Below are 15,035 nucleotides of genomic sequence, written 5' to 3'. Positions count from 1 at the left end.
GTACCAGTAGCTAGTGGAAGAGCCTATATTTGCCACAACTCTTCAGCTTAAGGGCTGCTCGTCCAACTGAATTTTACACAGAAATGGTTATATAGGCTGATTTTGCAAAGTGATTTTTACAAAACCAACTAGAGGCTTAAATTCTTAATTAGAAGCTGAAAAAACTAGTTTAAGAGATTTTGAGTTACTTCTCGCACAAAATTACACTAGTACTATACTACATCCTACATAGAATTTATCTTATCCCAGATAAACACTTTTATCCACATAATCGCATCTCTCAAATAATTACTTTCCAAAGACAATCACAAAAACGAAAAACCCTTAAGTTCCGTGTTTGTTCCTACTCCCTCCGTTCCAAATCAAGAGATGTTTTAGCTTTTTTGATATATAGTTTGGCAACGGATCTAATACAAACTCATCTCTTGTGCAAACTCTAATTTGGACCGCATGATGTTGATCCAAGGGGTGCAGAAAGATTGACATATAGTTTTTACAATATATCTTCAAAAGTTGAAATGTTTCATAATTTAGAATGGGTTATATATAAAGCATGGCGGTGGGCACAGTTGCTTCCTGCAGCGAGCTTATTAGCCACCTCCTCCTTTAGTGACCCTAGCACACATTACGTCCACTAAACTTGTCACCACTGGTGGTTACACGGAAATTAAGCCACCTGCAGACAATATGAAGGTAAGCAGCACTAACCGTGCTCTGTTAATTCGTCCGACCTGCTGTGGCACGTAGACTGATCACATTTATTCTTCTTGTCCGCCGATGTTCTTGTTGCAGCAAAAGACGGTGATCAAGGTGAGCATGCCGTGCGATAGGAGCCGGTCCAAAGCCCTGACGCTGGCCGCCCGAGCAGACGGTACGCGCGCGTTCTACTGCCGTGTCATCGTGTGTCCTAGCTAGTCTCTCGATCGACTCACGTGAATCGCATCGGTGATCGGTAGACTCACAGTGCCGGCCGGTGCAGGGGTAATCTCCGTGGAGATCACCGGCGGCGACAAGGACAAGCTGGAGGTGGTCGGCGACGGCGTCGACACGGTCTGCTTGGTCAGCTGCCTGCGCAGGAAGCTCGGCCACGCCGACATCCTGCAGGTGGAGGAAGTGAAGCCCGATGACCCGACGAACAAGGAGTCGCCGGACGGGCCGACGCCGCCGCCCGAGCCAGTACCGCCGCCGCCGCATCCAGACTACACCTACACGGATTGCTGCTGCTGCTGCCACCACCACCACCCGCCACCGCCAATGGTCATCTGCGAGGAACCAAGCAATTGCGCCGTCATGTAAAAACAGTTTGACATGAATAACTGAATAAGTAAGATCGATTTTGCCATGTCGGGAATCGTAATTTCTGTAAGTAAATAAACAGTGGTTCCGTTTCCGTCTACGGTTTCAAAATTTCCATCTGCTTTCACGTGTAACTGGACAATTTAACGAGCTAGTAAAGTCTTAAAATTAATGGATACCATTCTCTCTCTCTCTCGCGTTTTTTTTTTTGAACTATTGGATACCACTTGCATCGTTATCTGCATTAAGAGAACTGGAAGCAAAGTTAATGTCTTTTTTTTTCGAAAGATCTTACCGGCTTTCATTTATAAGAAGCAAAGCAAGCAAAGTTAATGTCATCTATCAAAAAGAAATTAACGTCACGCCAACATCAGTGTTTGACGTACGCCGACATATGCCATGATGAATCAATAATTTGCACTTTCTCCGTCTAATAAACTAGGAGTAGGTTTCTTCAAAGCTCGACCGCTCAATTGTCCTGCGGCTCCACAGAATGACTGAATTTCGTTCTCTGCTGGCCAAAGTTCTTGCAGTCGTGTTGATTAATTGTCTTTTACTATCGTCTTACCGCTCAGTTAACTGTCCTACCGCTCAGTTATCTTTTACTATCGTTAAAGATCTGGTCTACTATCGTCAATTCGGCTTCTTGGGCGTCACCATTCTTCTCTTTGCGTTAATTAAGTTCTCCATTTTCTCTCAAGTTCCAAGTTGTCATTTGCTATGTGCTGGATACGGTACGACTTCTGTTGAATAAGGTAAGTACTACTCTATATATGACTGTGAGAATGCTTAAGTGGTATCAGATAAAATTTTGTTGGAAGAATAATCTCATAAGCAATCATTGAAGCTTTAAAGGGGGTGTTTGGTTGGGGTTGTTAAAGATTAACAAGTACTAAAGCATTTTCGTTTTATTTGACAATTAGTATCTAATGATGGACTAATTAGGCTCAAAAAATTCGTCTTGCAAATTACTCTGTAGCTGTGTTTTTAATTTCATAAATAATCTATATTTAATACTTCATATATGTGTCCAAACATTTGATATGACAGACAGTAAAGTTTAACAGAGGCAAGCAAACGGGGCCTTAGTTGTAATATACATAGATGCACGTACGTCACGCATATGTGGTATTAGAAGTTTCTTTCACTTTGAACGAATAGCAATGATCGAAATTGCACTGCCACACGTTCGGTCATTAGCACCGGTCGGGAAGGGCCTGTTGCCCCGGTTCCCGAGCCGGTGCTGCCCTTTCGGGACTAAAGGCCCACCCTTTAGTCCCGGTTCGGGCAACCGGGGCTAAAGGCCCCTCCCTTTAACACCGGTTGGTAACATCAACCGGTGTTAAAGGGTCCTGCCAGGGCTGCCACGTTGCAGGACCCTTTAACACCGGTTGGTATTACCAAGGTTTCTTTTTCTTTTTTTTGGTTCACTTCTTCGGTTCTGTTTATTGTTTATATATAATATATAGGTTTTTCAATACATATTTTGCTGATACAATAATATATTTATATTACACGCATATTAAGCATATATAAATGAAAATTATAGGCTTTGCTTAATAATTAAGCTTTGCCTATAATAAAATGAATAGACCAAATCAAAAATTAAATATATATGTAAAAAGCTTTATATATATATAGTTTTATATGTACAAAATTCGTAACACATATATACATAGAGTTTTTTCTCCCAATGTCTACAAACGATACAAATGATCATCGTTGTTTGGAATAAGAGTTTCGTTGCCGTTGAAGTGAAACTCGCCGTTTGGATTGATCACTTGGTCGCGGAGAAATCCTGCTATCGTCTCTTGGATAGCTTTGATTCGGTCTTGTTGTAGGACATTTTTCCTCAGCCATTCCGTCTTTAATTTGAAATAAATAAAAAAAGGTATTAGTTATCTAAGTTATTCAATATAATTCAGGAGATAATGAAAAGAGACATGTAACGTACTCTGAGCGTCTCTGTGGGTGTTTGATTGACTTGTGCCATCATGAATTTGCACACGTAATATGCACATAGATTGTTCCCCCTTCTTGTCTTAAACACCACTGTACGATATATATATATATATATAAATATTCACGACCACGACAATAAGAAGGCTAAAAGTTAGCGAAAGTTTGTTAGCTAGTAGAACTTACTTGTGGATGTATTATGTTAAGCGGCGCTTTACATCCACTGAGATGTTCACGGTCAATGAATCTTTCCTAAACCCTATACACAGCCATTGTGGATCGTGAACTAATAATTACAGAGTCATATTATAATATTTTTGTAGCTGAGATCGACATTACGTACCTTTGAATAACGTTTACCATTTGTTGATAATTTTCTTGTGGTTTTCTCATTGAGTCAAAGATTATCAATCGGTTCTTGGGAATTTCAATGACCATGAGTATCCAGTGAAAGCTGTTTACACACACATATATAGGGTCAGTCCTATAATGTAAAATAAAATATGCATGCACTTAATAACTATATAACTCACTCGAAGTTGAAGGGGAAGAGTATTTTTTGTTTTTCTTTTTGGTTCACAAAGAACCTCATAAGATTGGTGCAGATTTCTGTCTCATGATCTGCTGTCCACACTGCCTGCGGAGCCTTGAAAACAATATAAGGGTCAACGAACCCAAAACCATTGTCATTTCTCATTCTGAGCTCTCTCATTTGGTGCCTGCATATATACATACAAATCCTAAGTGTGTAAGGATTATATACATGTAATTAAAGAAGTTAGAAGTATAATAAAAAGAAAAAAATACTTACAGACAAAAGCAGCTGACAAGAGATTTGTCAAGAGCGTCGAGGTGGCATAATTGGTGCAATTCTTCGAACTGCACGTATATGAGGTCATCTCCACGGAAGTAGTGATGTTGTCTAATACGAACAGAAATCCAATTCTCTCCCCTTTTAGACGCCTGAAAGGTCCTAATATGGCTAGAGGGGGGGTGAATAGCCTATTTAAAAATTCTACAAACTCACTAGAGCAAGAGGTTAGTAAATAACAAAGCGAAGCTTTTTGCTCTAGCTCTAATGGGGTGTTTGCAAGCCACCTATCCAACAATTCTAGTTGATATAATCACTAGGCACACAAAAGCTATGTCACTACTTACACTAGAAAGCTACCTAAAGTTTCTATACAAGTAAGTAAGCTACTCTAGTTTGCGGGAATGTAAAAGAGATGGTTTGAACTTTATACCGCCGCGTAGAGGGGATGAACCAATCAATAATATGAAGTCCAATCACCGGGAGAAATCCAATGAACAATCACAATGGAGACACACAATTTTTCTCCCGAGGTTCACGTGCTTGCCGACACGCTACGTCCCCGTTGTGTCGACCAACACTTGGTGGTTCGGTGGCTAAGAGGTGTAGCACGAACCTCGTCCTCACTAGGACACCACAAGAACCTACCCACAAGTGAGGTAACTCAATGACACGAGCAATCCACTAGAGTTACCTTTTGGCTCTCCGCCGGGGAAGGTACAAGACCCCTCACAATCACCGGGAGATGGCCACGAACAATCACCAACTCGTGCCAAAGTTCCTCCGCTGCTCCAAGCCGTCTAGGTGGCGGCAACCACCAAGAGTAACAAGAAAACCGCAGCTAAAACGATCCCCAAGTGCCACTAGATGCAATCACTCAAGCAAATGCACTTGGAATCACTCCCAATCTCACAAAGATGTATAATCTATGAAGGAGATGAGTGGGAGGTGTTTGCTTAGGCTCACAAGGATGTTATGTATGCTAGAATGCCAAGAGTGTGAGCCCCAAGCCGGCCAAACATGTATTTATAGCCCCTCAAACAAATAGAGCCGTTGGCTCTTTCACTGGGCGAAATACGGGGTCACCGGACGCTATTAAAGGGGCACCGGACGCTCAACACCAGCGTCCGGTGCTCCAACGTCAGCCGCGTGTCAGAGTCTAACGGTAACCTGCAGAGCACCGGACGCTGAGCAGGTTGGCACCGGACGCGTCCGGTGCACACCGGACTCATGCGCAGAGAGCTCCGCAAACTCGCAGGGTCACCGGACGCAAGCCACCGGACGCACCCTCAGCGTCCGGTGCTCACCGGACCCATGCGCAGAGAGGGTCGCAAAACGCCCGCACACCGGACGCTAACCACCGGACGCTCAAGCCAGCGTCCGGTGCCTATCGTCCGGTGCCTTACCCTAGCTGGGCTAGGCACTGTTTGCACCGGACGCTCAGACTCAGCGTCCGGTGCTCCAGAAGCTAGCGTCCGGTGAGTGTTTTCTCAGCGAGAAACACTCCCGCGACTTCTCCAAATTTCCCACCAGCGCAATAGAAAATATGCACTTCATTTTCTCAAAAAGCGCTGAATCCTCTCTCTACCCTTCAAACTCCACCTCCTTCTCAAAGTGCGCCAACACCACAACGTGTAAACCACCAAGTGCACGTGTGTTAGCATTTTCGCAAACATTTTCTTTGAAGGAGTTAAGTTAGCTCACTAGGTTCTAAATGCATGCATATGAACAATGACACCTAGTGGCACTTGATAACCGCTTAGCCAAAGAATTCCCCTCTTTATAGTACGGCTATCTATCCTAAATGTGATCACACCCTTTATGGTGTCTTGATCACCAAAACCAAAACCCTAAGCAATACCTTTGCCTTGATCTCCAAAGGGTTTTGTTTTTCTCTTTCTTCTTTTCCAAGTTGAGCACTTGATCATCTTGTGGTCATCACCACGATCATCACTTGCTCCATCACTTGGCATATACCAACCTCATTAAGTCTACACACACTTAGTATAGAGGTTAGTACTTAGGGTTTCATCAATTATCCAAAACCAAACTAGGGCTTTCAACGCCTCAATGCACCATTTGTTTATTGCAAACATTTGTGTGCCGAGCTCGTGTAAACGCTTAGGGTCGAATAGACTCCTGCCCGGTTCATATCTTGCCCTCAATTGATCAACTATCTCGGCTTTTTCAAATGTTTGGCATCCAAGAATGGCGGCAATTTCTTCCATATTTAAACCGCTCTGTCCAAAGTAACGCTCAAGCGAGTCTAGCTCAGACAACGCTAAGGATTTCTTTGGCATCAAGTCTTCATTTGAGTCGTATTGATTTGGCACAATCAAAGGGGGCACCGGTTTTGATACTTCTCCGAGTTGTGGGACCCCCTTTCCTACTCTCTTCTTAGTAGGCTGTGAAGACTTGACCAGAGACCGCTCATAGTCCGAAAGTGCTGGCTTTTTCTGAGCTTCGCGTTGCTTCTTTTGATGGTCCGCCACCTTCTGCCTCAGTTCCGATGGCTTCACATAAAAGTACGGCTTTTCTGGGTTAAGCCGTTTTTTCCTATCCTCCTTTATTTTATCAAAAAATTGTTTGACCTCAGCTTTGGATGTAGCAATTACCTCCTCTTCACTCTTTTCGTAAGGTAATTTTTCTGACGTCTTAGCTCTCTTTGCTGAGGCAGCCTTCTTTGGAGGTGGGACCGATGACTTCGGTCCTTCTTGGGCGGACCGCTTCTTACTACCTCGCTTTGGAGGCGAGGGGACCGACCGTGCACTCTTTGGAGAGGGCGGTGCAGGCGGTGGAGGTGGTGGGGCCGATCTTTTTGGCGTTGGAGAACGCGGTGGAGGAGTTGGAGACCTCGGTGGAGGAGTTGGAGACCTCGGTGGAGGAGGTGGAGACCTCGGTGGAGGAGGTGGAGACCGTGGTGGAGGCGGTGGCGGGGTCGGTGTGGCCACCGCAGGTGTTGGAGGAGATCCAGCATTGTCACCGCCCGCAGCACTATGATGCGCTGGGGAGAGAACTGGACTTAGGTTGGAGGAGTCCCTGCAAAGAAAACAATTACAAGTTTTATGAGTAAACTTTTTTTTAATTTCAATACATAATAAATAATATAAGAAGTAAAATCACACACAAACCTATGCTGAGGAATAATTATGAAGCGCTTGCGCCAACAAATAAATGTCTTCTCAGCTTCACCTAAGGTCTTCTCTCTGTCTCCCCCTTCTATGTCTAGTGGCACATTGCCACAACCTTTCTCAACCCTATCAACCGAGACGCTAGCATATCCACCAGGTACTGGTCGATTATGGATTCTTGGAGTTCTCGTTCGGTCGATAGGGTTGACAACAGCGATAGCCACCTTTTTAGTGGCATTCCCATCTGGTACATGCAGCTCACAGGTAGTAAAAGCCTCTGTGACATCATCCACGGGGAAGTGTAGCTTCGTGTCATCCTGAATGGTTGGTACTTCCGTGGATGCGCAGCTGCTTTTCAACTGGCCTGGGGGGCTAACATTGACCTCAGGCTGTGATGTACCTTGCCCTTTCGTCATTTGACTAAGTGCTGCTTGCACTTGCCTTTGAATCTCTGCCTGCATCCATTCTTCACGAGCTTTCTCGCGCTCTTGTGACTGCAGAACAAAAGCTTCGAGGCGGCGGATCCGCTCTGCCTCCTCATCCTTCTTTCTCTGGCGGCTTCTGTAGGTATCTTGATCGGCTTGGAATGATTGCAGCCACGGAACTGCTCCATAGCCTCTCGTACGCCCACCGTGCTCAGGATTTTCAAGCGCATAGGTGAGTTCATCCTTCTCCCTGTTAGGCCTGAACTCACCAGACTGAACCGCCTCTCGTGCACGGACTAGTCTCTCTGCTGCTCTAGAGATTTCTTGGCCCCAAACTAGCGCCCCGGTGTCTGGGTCCACGCTTCCCCCATGACCGTAGAACCAATGCTTGGAGCGCTCGCTCTAATTCTTTGCTATTGTCTCGGGTGTGACCCCCCTAGCAAGCATCTCCTGTTCCATTCGGTCCCACTTGGGAACAACACTCTTATAACCACCTGATCCCATATGATGGTGGTATGTCTTTTTACTGGCATTCTCTTTGTTTCTATTGGCTCGTTCCTCGCCCTCTTCTGATGTTTTGTACTGCACAAAGTCATCCCAGAAGGCCCTCAGCTTTACATATTGCTTGAGGTTGAAATCTGGAGTCTCGTTTTTCTTGACATATTTATTGTACAAAGACTTCTTCCAATTCTGGAAGAGTACTGCCATCTTCTTCATAGTCCAGTCATAAATTCGCACCTTCAACTCTTCATCGTTGGTGTCGAAGGTGAAAACGTCTGTGACGGCTTTCCAAACTAACTTCTTGTCACGACAGAGACAAAACTGATCTCAGGAGCACCTCGCTTCTCTCTCCATTCACGAGCACTGATCGGTATTTGATCTCTCACAAGATATCCACAGTGACTAACATATTTATTTGCATGCTCACCAAGTGGTCTGCCTGTAGCTATCTCAAACTCAGAGATTACATAGCGGCCCTCCAACGGCTTCTTTGGCCCTCGTGGAGGTACGCTTCTCCCCGTAGAGGTCGATCCAGAAGGCTACACGTACATATAGAAACAAAAATACTAAATTAATAACCAAGTAATAAGTCTAAAACCTAATGTAAGAGATGCATTAATTATATATGTTTACATTTACATACCTCGCCAGTATTTACATATTGTTGCACGACAAGTTGTTGCTCAGGGGCATTGCCCTCTTGTTGCTCAGGGGCATTGCCCTCTTGTTACTCAGTAGGATTGCCTTGCATGATGTCGTGGTAATCAACAAAGTACTGACTACCGTCGTCGATCATATTTTGAATGGCATCTTCCATATAATCAGGATCATCATGAGGACGGTCAGCCATTTCTATGTCTGCAACCATACATATATATATATATATTCTATATAAGATAAGAAATACACTAATACTACTACAAATGAAAGTGTTGGAGTGCTCTAAAAATAATACTAGGATCTTTTAAGCCAAGTAATATATTAGAATAAAAAACAATACTAGAATAATATATATTACAAACAAAAATATATACAAAACCCTACTAGAATAAATTTGGTGGCTAAACACTACTAGAACATATATTAGAGACTTATATACTACTACTAGTACTACTACAAATGAAAGTGTTGGAGTGCTCTAAAAATAATACTAGAATCTTTTAAGCCAAGTAATACACTAGAATAAAAAACAATACTAGAATAATATAGTACAAACAATAATATATACAAAACACTAGAAAATAAAATATGATACAAGAATAATATACAACAAATATATACTAAAAAAACTACTACAAATAATATGTTAAAAAAATAATACATACATACATACATACAAACAATTATAATTCATACATACAAACTATATATATGTGTGTATATATGTACAAAAAATAATATACATACATACAAAAAATAATACATATATATAAAAAATAAAACATACATACATACTATATATATACTAGAATAATATATTAAAAAAATAATACATACATACATACATATAAACAATTATAATTCATACATACAAACTATATATATGTGTGTGTATATGTACAAAAAATAATATACATACATACAAAAAATAATACATATATACAAAAAATAAAACATACATACATACTATATATATACTAGAATAATATATTAAAAAAATAATACATACATACATACAAACAATTATAATTCATACATACAAACTATATATATGTGTGTATATGTACAAAAAATAATATACATAAATAAAAAAACAATACATATATACAAAAAATAAAACATACATACATACTATATATATATATAGAATAATATATTAAAAAAATAATACGTACATACATACAAACAATTATAATTCATACATACAAACTATATATATGTGTATATATGTACAAAAAATAATATACATACATACAAAAAATATTACATACATAAAAATATATAAAAAAATAATACTACAAATGGAAACACCATATATATATATATGTATATATGGTGTTTTGATTTGTAGTATTATTTTTTGTATATATTTTTAAGTATATATATATGTAATATTTTTTGTATATATATATATATATATATATATATATTTCTGGTCTAGCTAGTGTATATAAATACTTAATTAATCAATGGAGAGATGCGGCGGCGTTCTCGATCTATACTTAGCACACAGCCGGCCGGAGAAGATCGACGTGGAAGATGATGTGTGGCCCGCGCGCTCGATCTGGCCGTGGCCCGCTGCGGCGGCGCTGGTGGATCGCCGCGGCGGCGGCGTTGGCGGAGGGCCGCGGCGGCGCTGGTGGAGAGACGCGGCGGCGCTGGTGGAGACGCGGCGGCGAGGGAGTCGAAACGACGGCGGCGAAGATGAACCCGGCGGCGCTGGAACGAAGACGAAGACGAAGGAACTGCGGATCCAGGGCAACTGCTTGGTTATATAGCGCTGGACCCTTTAGCACTGTTATATATAGTGCACGCCATTAATGAACTCTTCGGAGCGTCGATCGGCATTATACATCCAATTACGTGTTACCATCTGCATTAAATATAACATATATATATTATGAAAACCATGCACACATATAGTTTCTCATCTTATTGCACAACATGTCTAAGATACATAGTTGATTAATTTAGGAAAGCTTGGCTACAACAAATACAATCGCAACTAGCACTAAAAAAACCAAAACTAAAATGCACTTAAGCAACATAATTAGTTCGCGTCCGATCCTAACTATAATAGATAGATCATTCGCTTGATCAACATTATTGAACTCCTTTCGTCGGCTCACTGCCTCACCACCTTCAGCCTCAACCACCTGTGCCTTAATGTGTTCAATGTATTCTTCCTCCCAGTACCAACCTGTACATCCGCCGGTACCGTCCCACTGAAATTAAAAGAGAGAATCAAAAGTTTAATTAATATCATTTAAAAAAATATGCACATATATAAGCAAATGTCTGGAAATAACTCACATTACGATCTGGACACTTGTAGAAAATATACGACCCTTGTTTACTCTCTCTTTCGACACTTTGTACTCCATCAAAATCTTCTGCCCACACTTGCCACAAGTAATGAGAGGGAGTTCCGGACGGTATCGCTTTTGAACCCGTTGAGAGACCGAAGACCCGGTCACGGTTGCCATCTACTATCCATACTCAATTTTTAAACAATTATAAATTCCACATTTAAACATGTATGATACAATGGACATTATATGTAGTAATAAAAATAAATCAAGTGATATTAACAAACCAATTAATTTGAACTATCCTACTTTCTAAGATCATAAAAATATACTATAATTCATTCTTGCAAACTACATTAATACTAGGTCAACCATGAAATATGATATATATATATATATGGATACTAATTCATGTGAAATGATTCAAAATAACAACGTGGATTTGAGCTAAAAATAATAGGAACATCACAAGCCAAAAACAATATGAAAAAGACAAGAAAGACAAAAGTTAGTCACCTCCAAACACGAAGAAACGATGACGGAGTCGAAGAAGATCAACAATGGGCGTCGGAGACGAAGAACAAATGAGGAAGAAGAAGCTCCAAGAACAACAATGGTGAATGGTGCTCTCGGTTTCAAATGGGCAGAGATGAGGAGTGATCCGGCCTATAAACCGGACCCTTAGAACCGGTTCATAAACAAAACCGGTGCTAAAGGGTAACACTTTAGCACCGGTTTTTAACACAAACCGGTGCTAAAGGCTTTGCCTCGGCCCGTGGCGCTGGCCGGTGCTAAAGGGGACCCTTTAGCACCGGTTGGTAACACGAACCGGTGCTAAGGGTCTCTGCCCCGACAGCACCTGTCAGTAGCCGTTGGGCAGGACCCTTTAGCACCGGTTCGTGTTACGAACCGGTGTTAAAGGGGTCTTTAACCCCGGGCCGCAAAAAGGCCGAGGTTTTTGGCCATTTTGGGTATCGACCAATGCCTCATTCTGTAGTAGTGTTGTTGATGAGAATTCATCATCTATTTGCACATAGTTCATGATAACACGATTCGAATTTCATTTATTGTTGATATAAATAAGTATTAAGAATAAAAGTAAAAATTAGTGACTTGCGATATCAAAAGATTCTCGGACATGCTGAAGCACACGTTGATGTGCTAGGCTATCTAAATGTTTTTTTGCATTGTACATGGCCTTAGGCAGCATATGAACAATCTGATGATAAACAATACGGTTTCAGACGTAACCACATTCTACTACGAATATTATGAATGGCAAATATTCTATTATTCAGCGATGAAATATTAAACAAAGAATTTGTCAGTCTGCTTGTGGCGATTTTCGTAAATAGAAATTATCCAGTTTTTGTGGCGATTTTCGTAAATAGAAAATCCAGTTTCCCATGGTCAATACTGGTCTCCACGACCCGTCACTAACGCAGAAGGGTCATCACCAAGTTTTTCTTAGGCATCCCCCCACCTAATTTCATATATTGGCCCAAAACGACTTGTTACGGGTGTGTTTGGTTGGTTTTCTAGATAAGTCTGGCTAACAAAACTAAGACAGGCTAGCTCTAGCCAGCTTTAGGTAATGTAAGCAGCACATGTTTGGTTGTCTGTACTAGTTAAGCCTGGCTAAGAATCTGTGTGTTTGGTTGCCTGGTTCAGTTTGCGTACAGACACCTCTTATTTAAAGTGGTGAGATCACCCCTTTTGAGGCATTTTCTCGAACAGGTACTAGACATGCTCGTCCAGCTCACCTCCGCGCCCACCTCGCCCCTCGGAGCTCCACCTCACAGTCGCAGCAGCCATGGCAAGCAACAACGGCACACCATTCCGAGCCCACTCCCGCAACCATCTCCGTCCCAATTTCTTTGTTGCCTTTATGTTCTCCAACTCAATCAGAGCACAGCTCACACACGCCATCTTGATTTAGTAGAAGAGCGCTACTTGGAGGTCTCACGAATCTCATCCCATGGTGTTGGTCGCCGGCACGAGCTTCTTCGTCGCACAGCACCTGATGGCCAGTGCAAGGCCGGCGCGAGCTCCTGCACCAACGCAGCACGTGACGCCCGGCGCGAGGCCACTGCGAGCTCCTCCGCATGGTACCTGGAGGCCGGCGCGAGCTCCTCTGCCGCGCACCACCTGATGGCCAGCGTCGGCGTGAGCTCCTCCGCGCGGCACCTGCGGCCACGCGGAGCGGCGGGATGCGGGTGGCTCCAACGAGCTCGAGCGCGGGATGTGGGTGGAGGCGTGGTGGCCGGTGGGGGAGAGCGGCGGGATGCGGGTGGCTCCGACGAGCTCGAGCGACGGGATGCAGGTGCGGCGGTAGGCTCCGAAGGTGAGCAGACTCATCCACATCGCGAGCACAAGCCAGGCTTCGGGAGAACGGCCGATTCGGCCGTTTACAGGAAGCCACCCAAATCCTCCCAATCTGGCTTGCGGTAGCCTGGCTAAGAGACCAAGCAGGCATCCAAATAAGCCCAACTTGTATTACATAAGCCTGGCTAGGCCCTAATATAGGTAACCAAACACACTCTATATACACTACTGGACGCGCTGTCTTTGCCAAAAACTCTTGGCAAAGGCTTTGCCGAGGACAGCCTTCAGCAAAGAGCTCTCGGAAAATTTTGAGTCGGTAAAGAGAGCCTTTGCCGAGGGTCCTTTATCGGGCACTCGGCAAAGTCTTTGCCGAGGACCAAATTCGCCCTCGGCAAAGAAAAGTAACTGTGACGGCGCCGTTTCCTTGGATGGAGTCTTTGCCGAGGGCGTCTACCCATGGCCCTCGGCAAAGAAATTGACCAAAATTTTTTCCAAAAAATTCTTTGCCGAGGGCTACAAATCTTTGCCGAGGGCCTCCACCAACGGCCCTCGGCAAAGAAATTGTGCAGATTTTTTTTAAATAATTCTTTGCCGAGGGCTATAGTTACGAGGTCTTGGCCTCCGTGACCCAACGACCAGCTTTGCCTAGGGCGCCTTTGCCGAGGGCCTATCTTTGCCGAGGGCCAGGCTTTGCCGAGGGTTCCTGGGGCTGGCCCTCGGCAAAGCCTCAGGCCCTCGACAGGACGCGTTTCCAGTAGTGATAGTTTACATTTTGTACATTATGGCATAACCAGCACCACAAAACACCAAAAGAGTGCACAAGGAACAACACCGAGACACAAGAACTCTTTACAATACCTCCAAGGAGGTGAATGACGTCGAAACGTAATCATCGTTGGCCAAGCAAGAAGAGGTGACTCTGCAGGAGCTTGGCGAGGCTTTCGCCCAAACCTTGTGTCAAGATGATCGGCGAGTCAATCCAAGGGACCGCAACTAAAGGTTCTATAATAGTGCCTTCAAGAAGGAGGTCTCGCCACTGGCCTAGACTAATAGCTTATGCCCAAAACCATTGGTAGACTCCTGTTGACCTGCCCCAAGATAGAGGTGGCACACCGGCAAATGTCCACACATGGCCAGAGGAGGCGGAAGTCGATCGCCACAACACCATGCGGAGCTGTTGTCGGACTCGCCCGCGACAGTGAGAGGCGTGCACCAACAAACGTCCACGCCAGGACAGAGGTGTATGTGTTGAGGGTGGGGCTTGCTGGTTGCCGCCACACTGTACGGAGCCCATTCTGGACTTGCCCGCAATAGTGGGAGGTGCGCACCAGCAAGCACTCATAGGGTTATCGGCCACCGCCATACCGCGCGGAGCCGTTGCTAGGCTCGCACGCAACAAAGGGAGGCACGCACCAGCCAGTGTGTGTCGGCCGTCGCCACACCCTGCAGAGCCGTTCTCAGACTTTGCCCATGATGGTGGAAGGTGCGCACCAGCAAGACACCCACAGGCGTACAGCCCCGCGGCGGCAAGCCCACGGCCAGACTGTGCGCATCGCACAATTGTTGAGCCCCAGCAACACGAGAGTGAAGAAGAAGAAGAAGAAGAAGAAGAAGAAGA

The 15,035-nt window shown here is 43.8% G+C and overlaps 1 protein-coding gene across 1 annotated transcript; it reads left to right on the top strand.

Moving 5' to 3' along the window:
• Window positions 688-1,296, top strand: LOC8058673 (heavy metal-associated isoprenylated plant protein 47). Its single transcript, XM_002447954.1, has 3 exons — window positions 688-693; window positions 793-871; window positions 980-1,296. Exons 1-3 carry the CDS (start codon window positions 688-690, stop codon window positions 1,294-1,296), a joined length of 402 nt encoding a protein of 133 aa, XP_002447999.1.

This window comes from Sorghum bicolor, chromosome 6, assembly GCF_000003195.3.
Source record: "Sorghum bicolor cultivar BTx623 chromosome 6, Sorghum_bicolor_NCBIv3, whole genome shotgun sequence".
Taxonomy (NCBI): Eukaryota; Viridiplantae; Streptophyta; class Magnoliopsida; order Poales; family Poaceae; genus Sorghum; species Sorghum bicolor.
The sequence above is the reverse complement of the archived record's forward strand: the minus strand, read 5'-3'. Positions and strand labels throughout refer to the sequence as shown.

Coding starts and splice junctions, on each gene's coding strand:
- LOC8058673 (XM_002447954.1), top strand. Junction 872..979: donor GCTGGCCGCCCGAGCAGACG/GTACGCGCGCGT, acceptor CGGCCGGTGCAG/GGGTAATCTCCGTGGAGATC.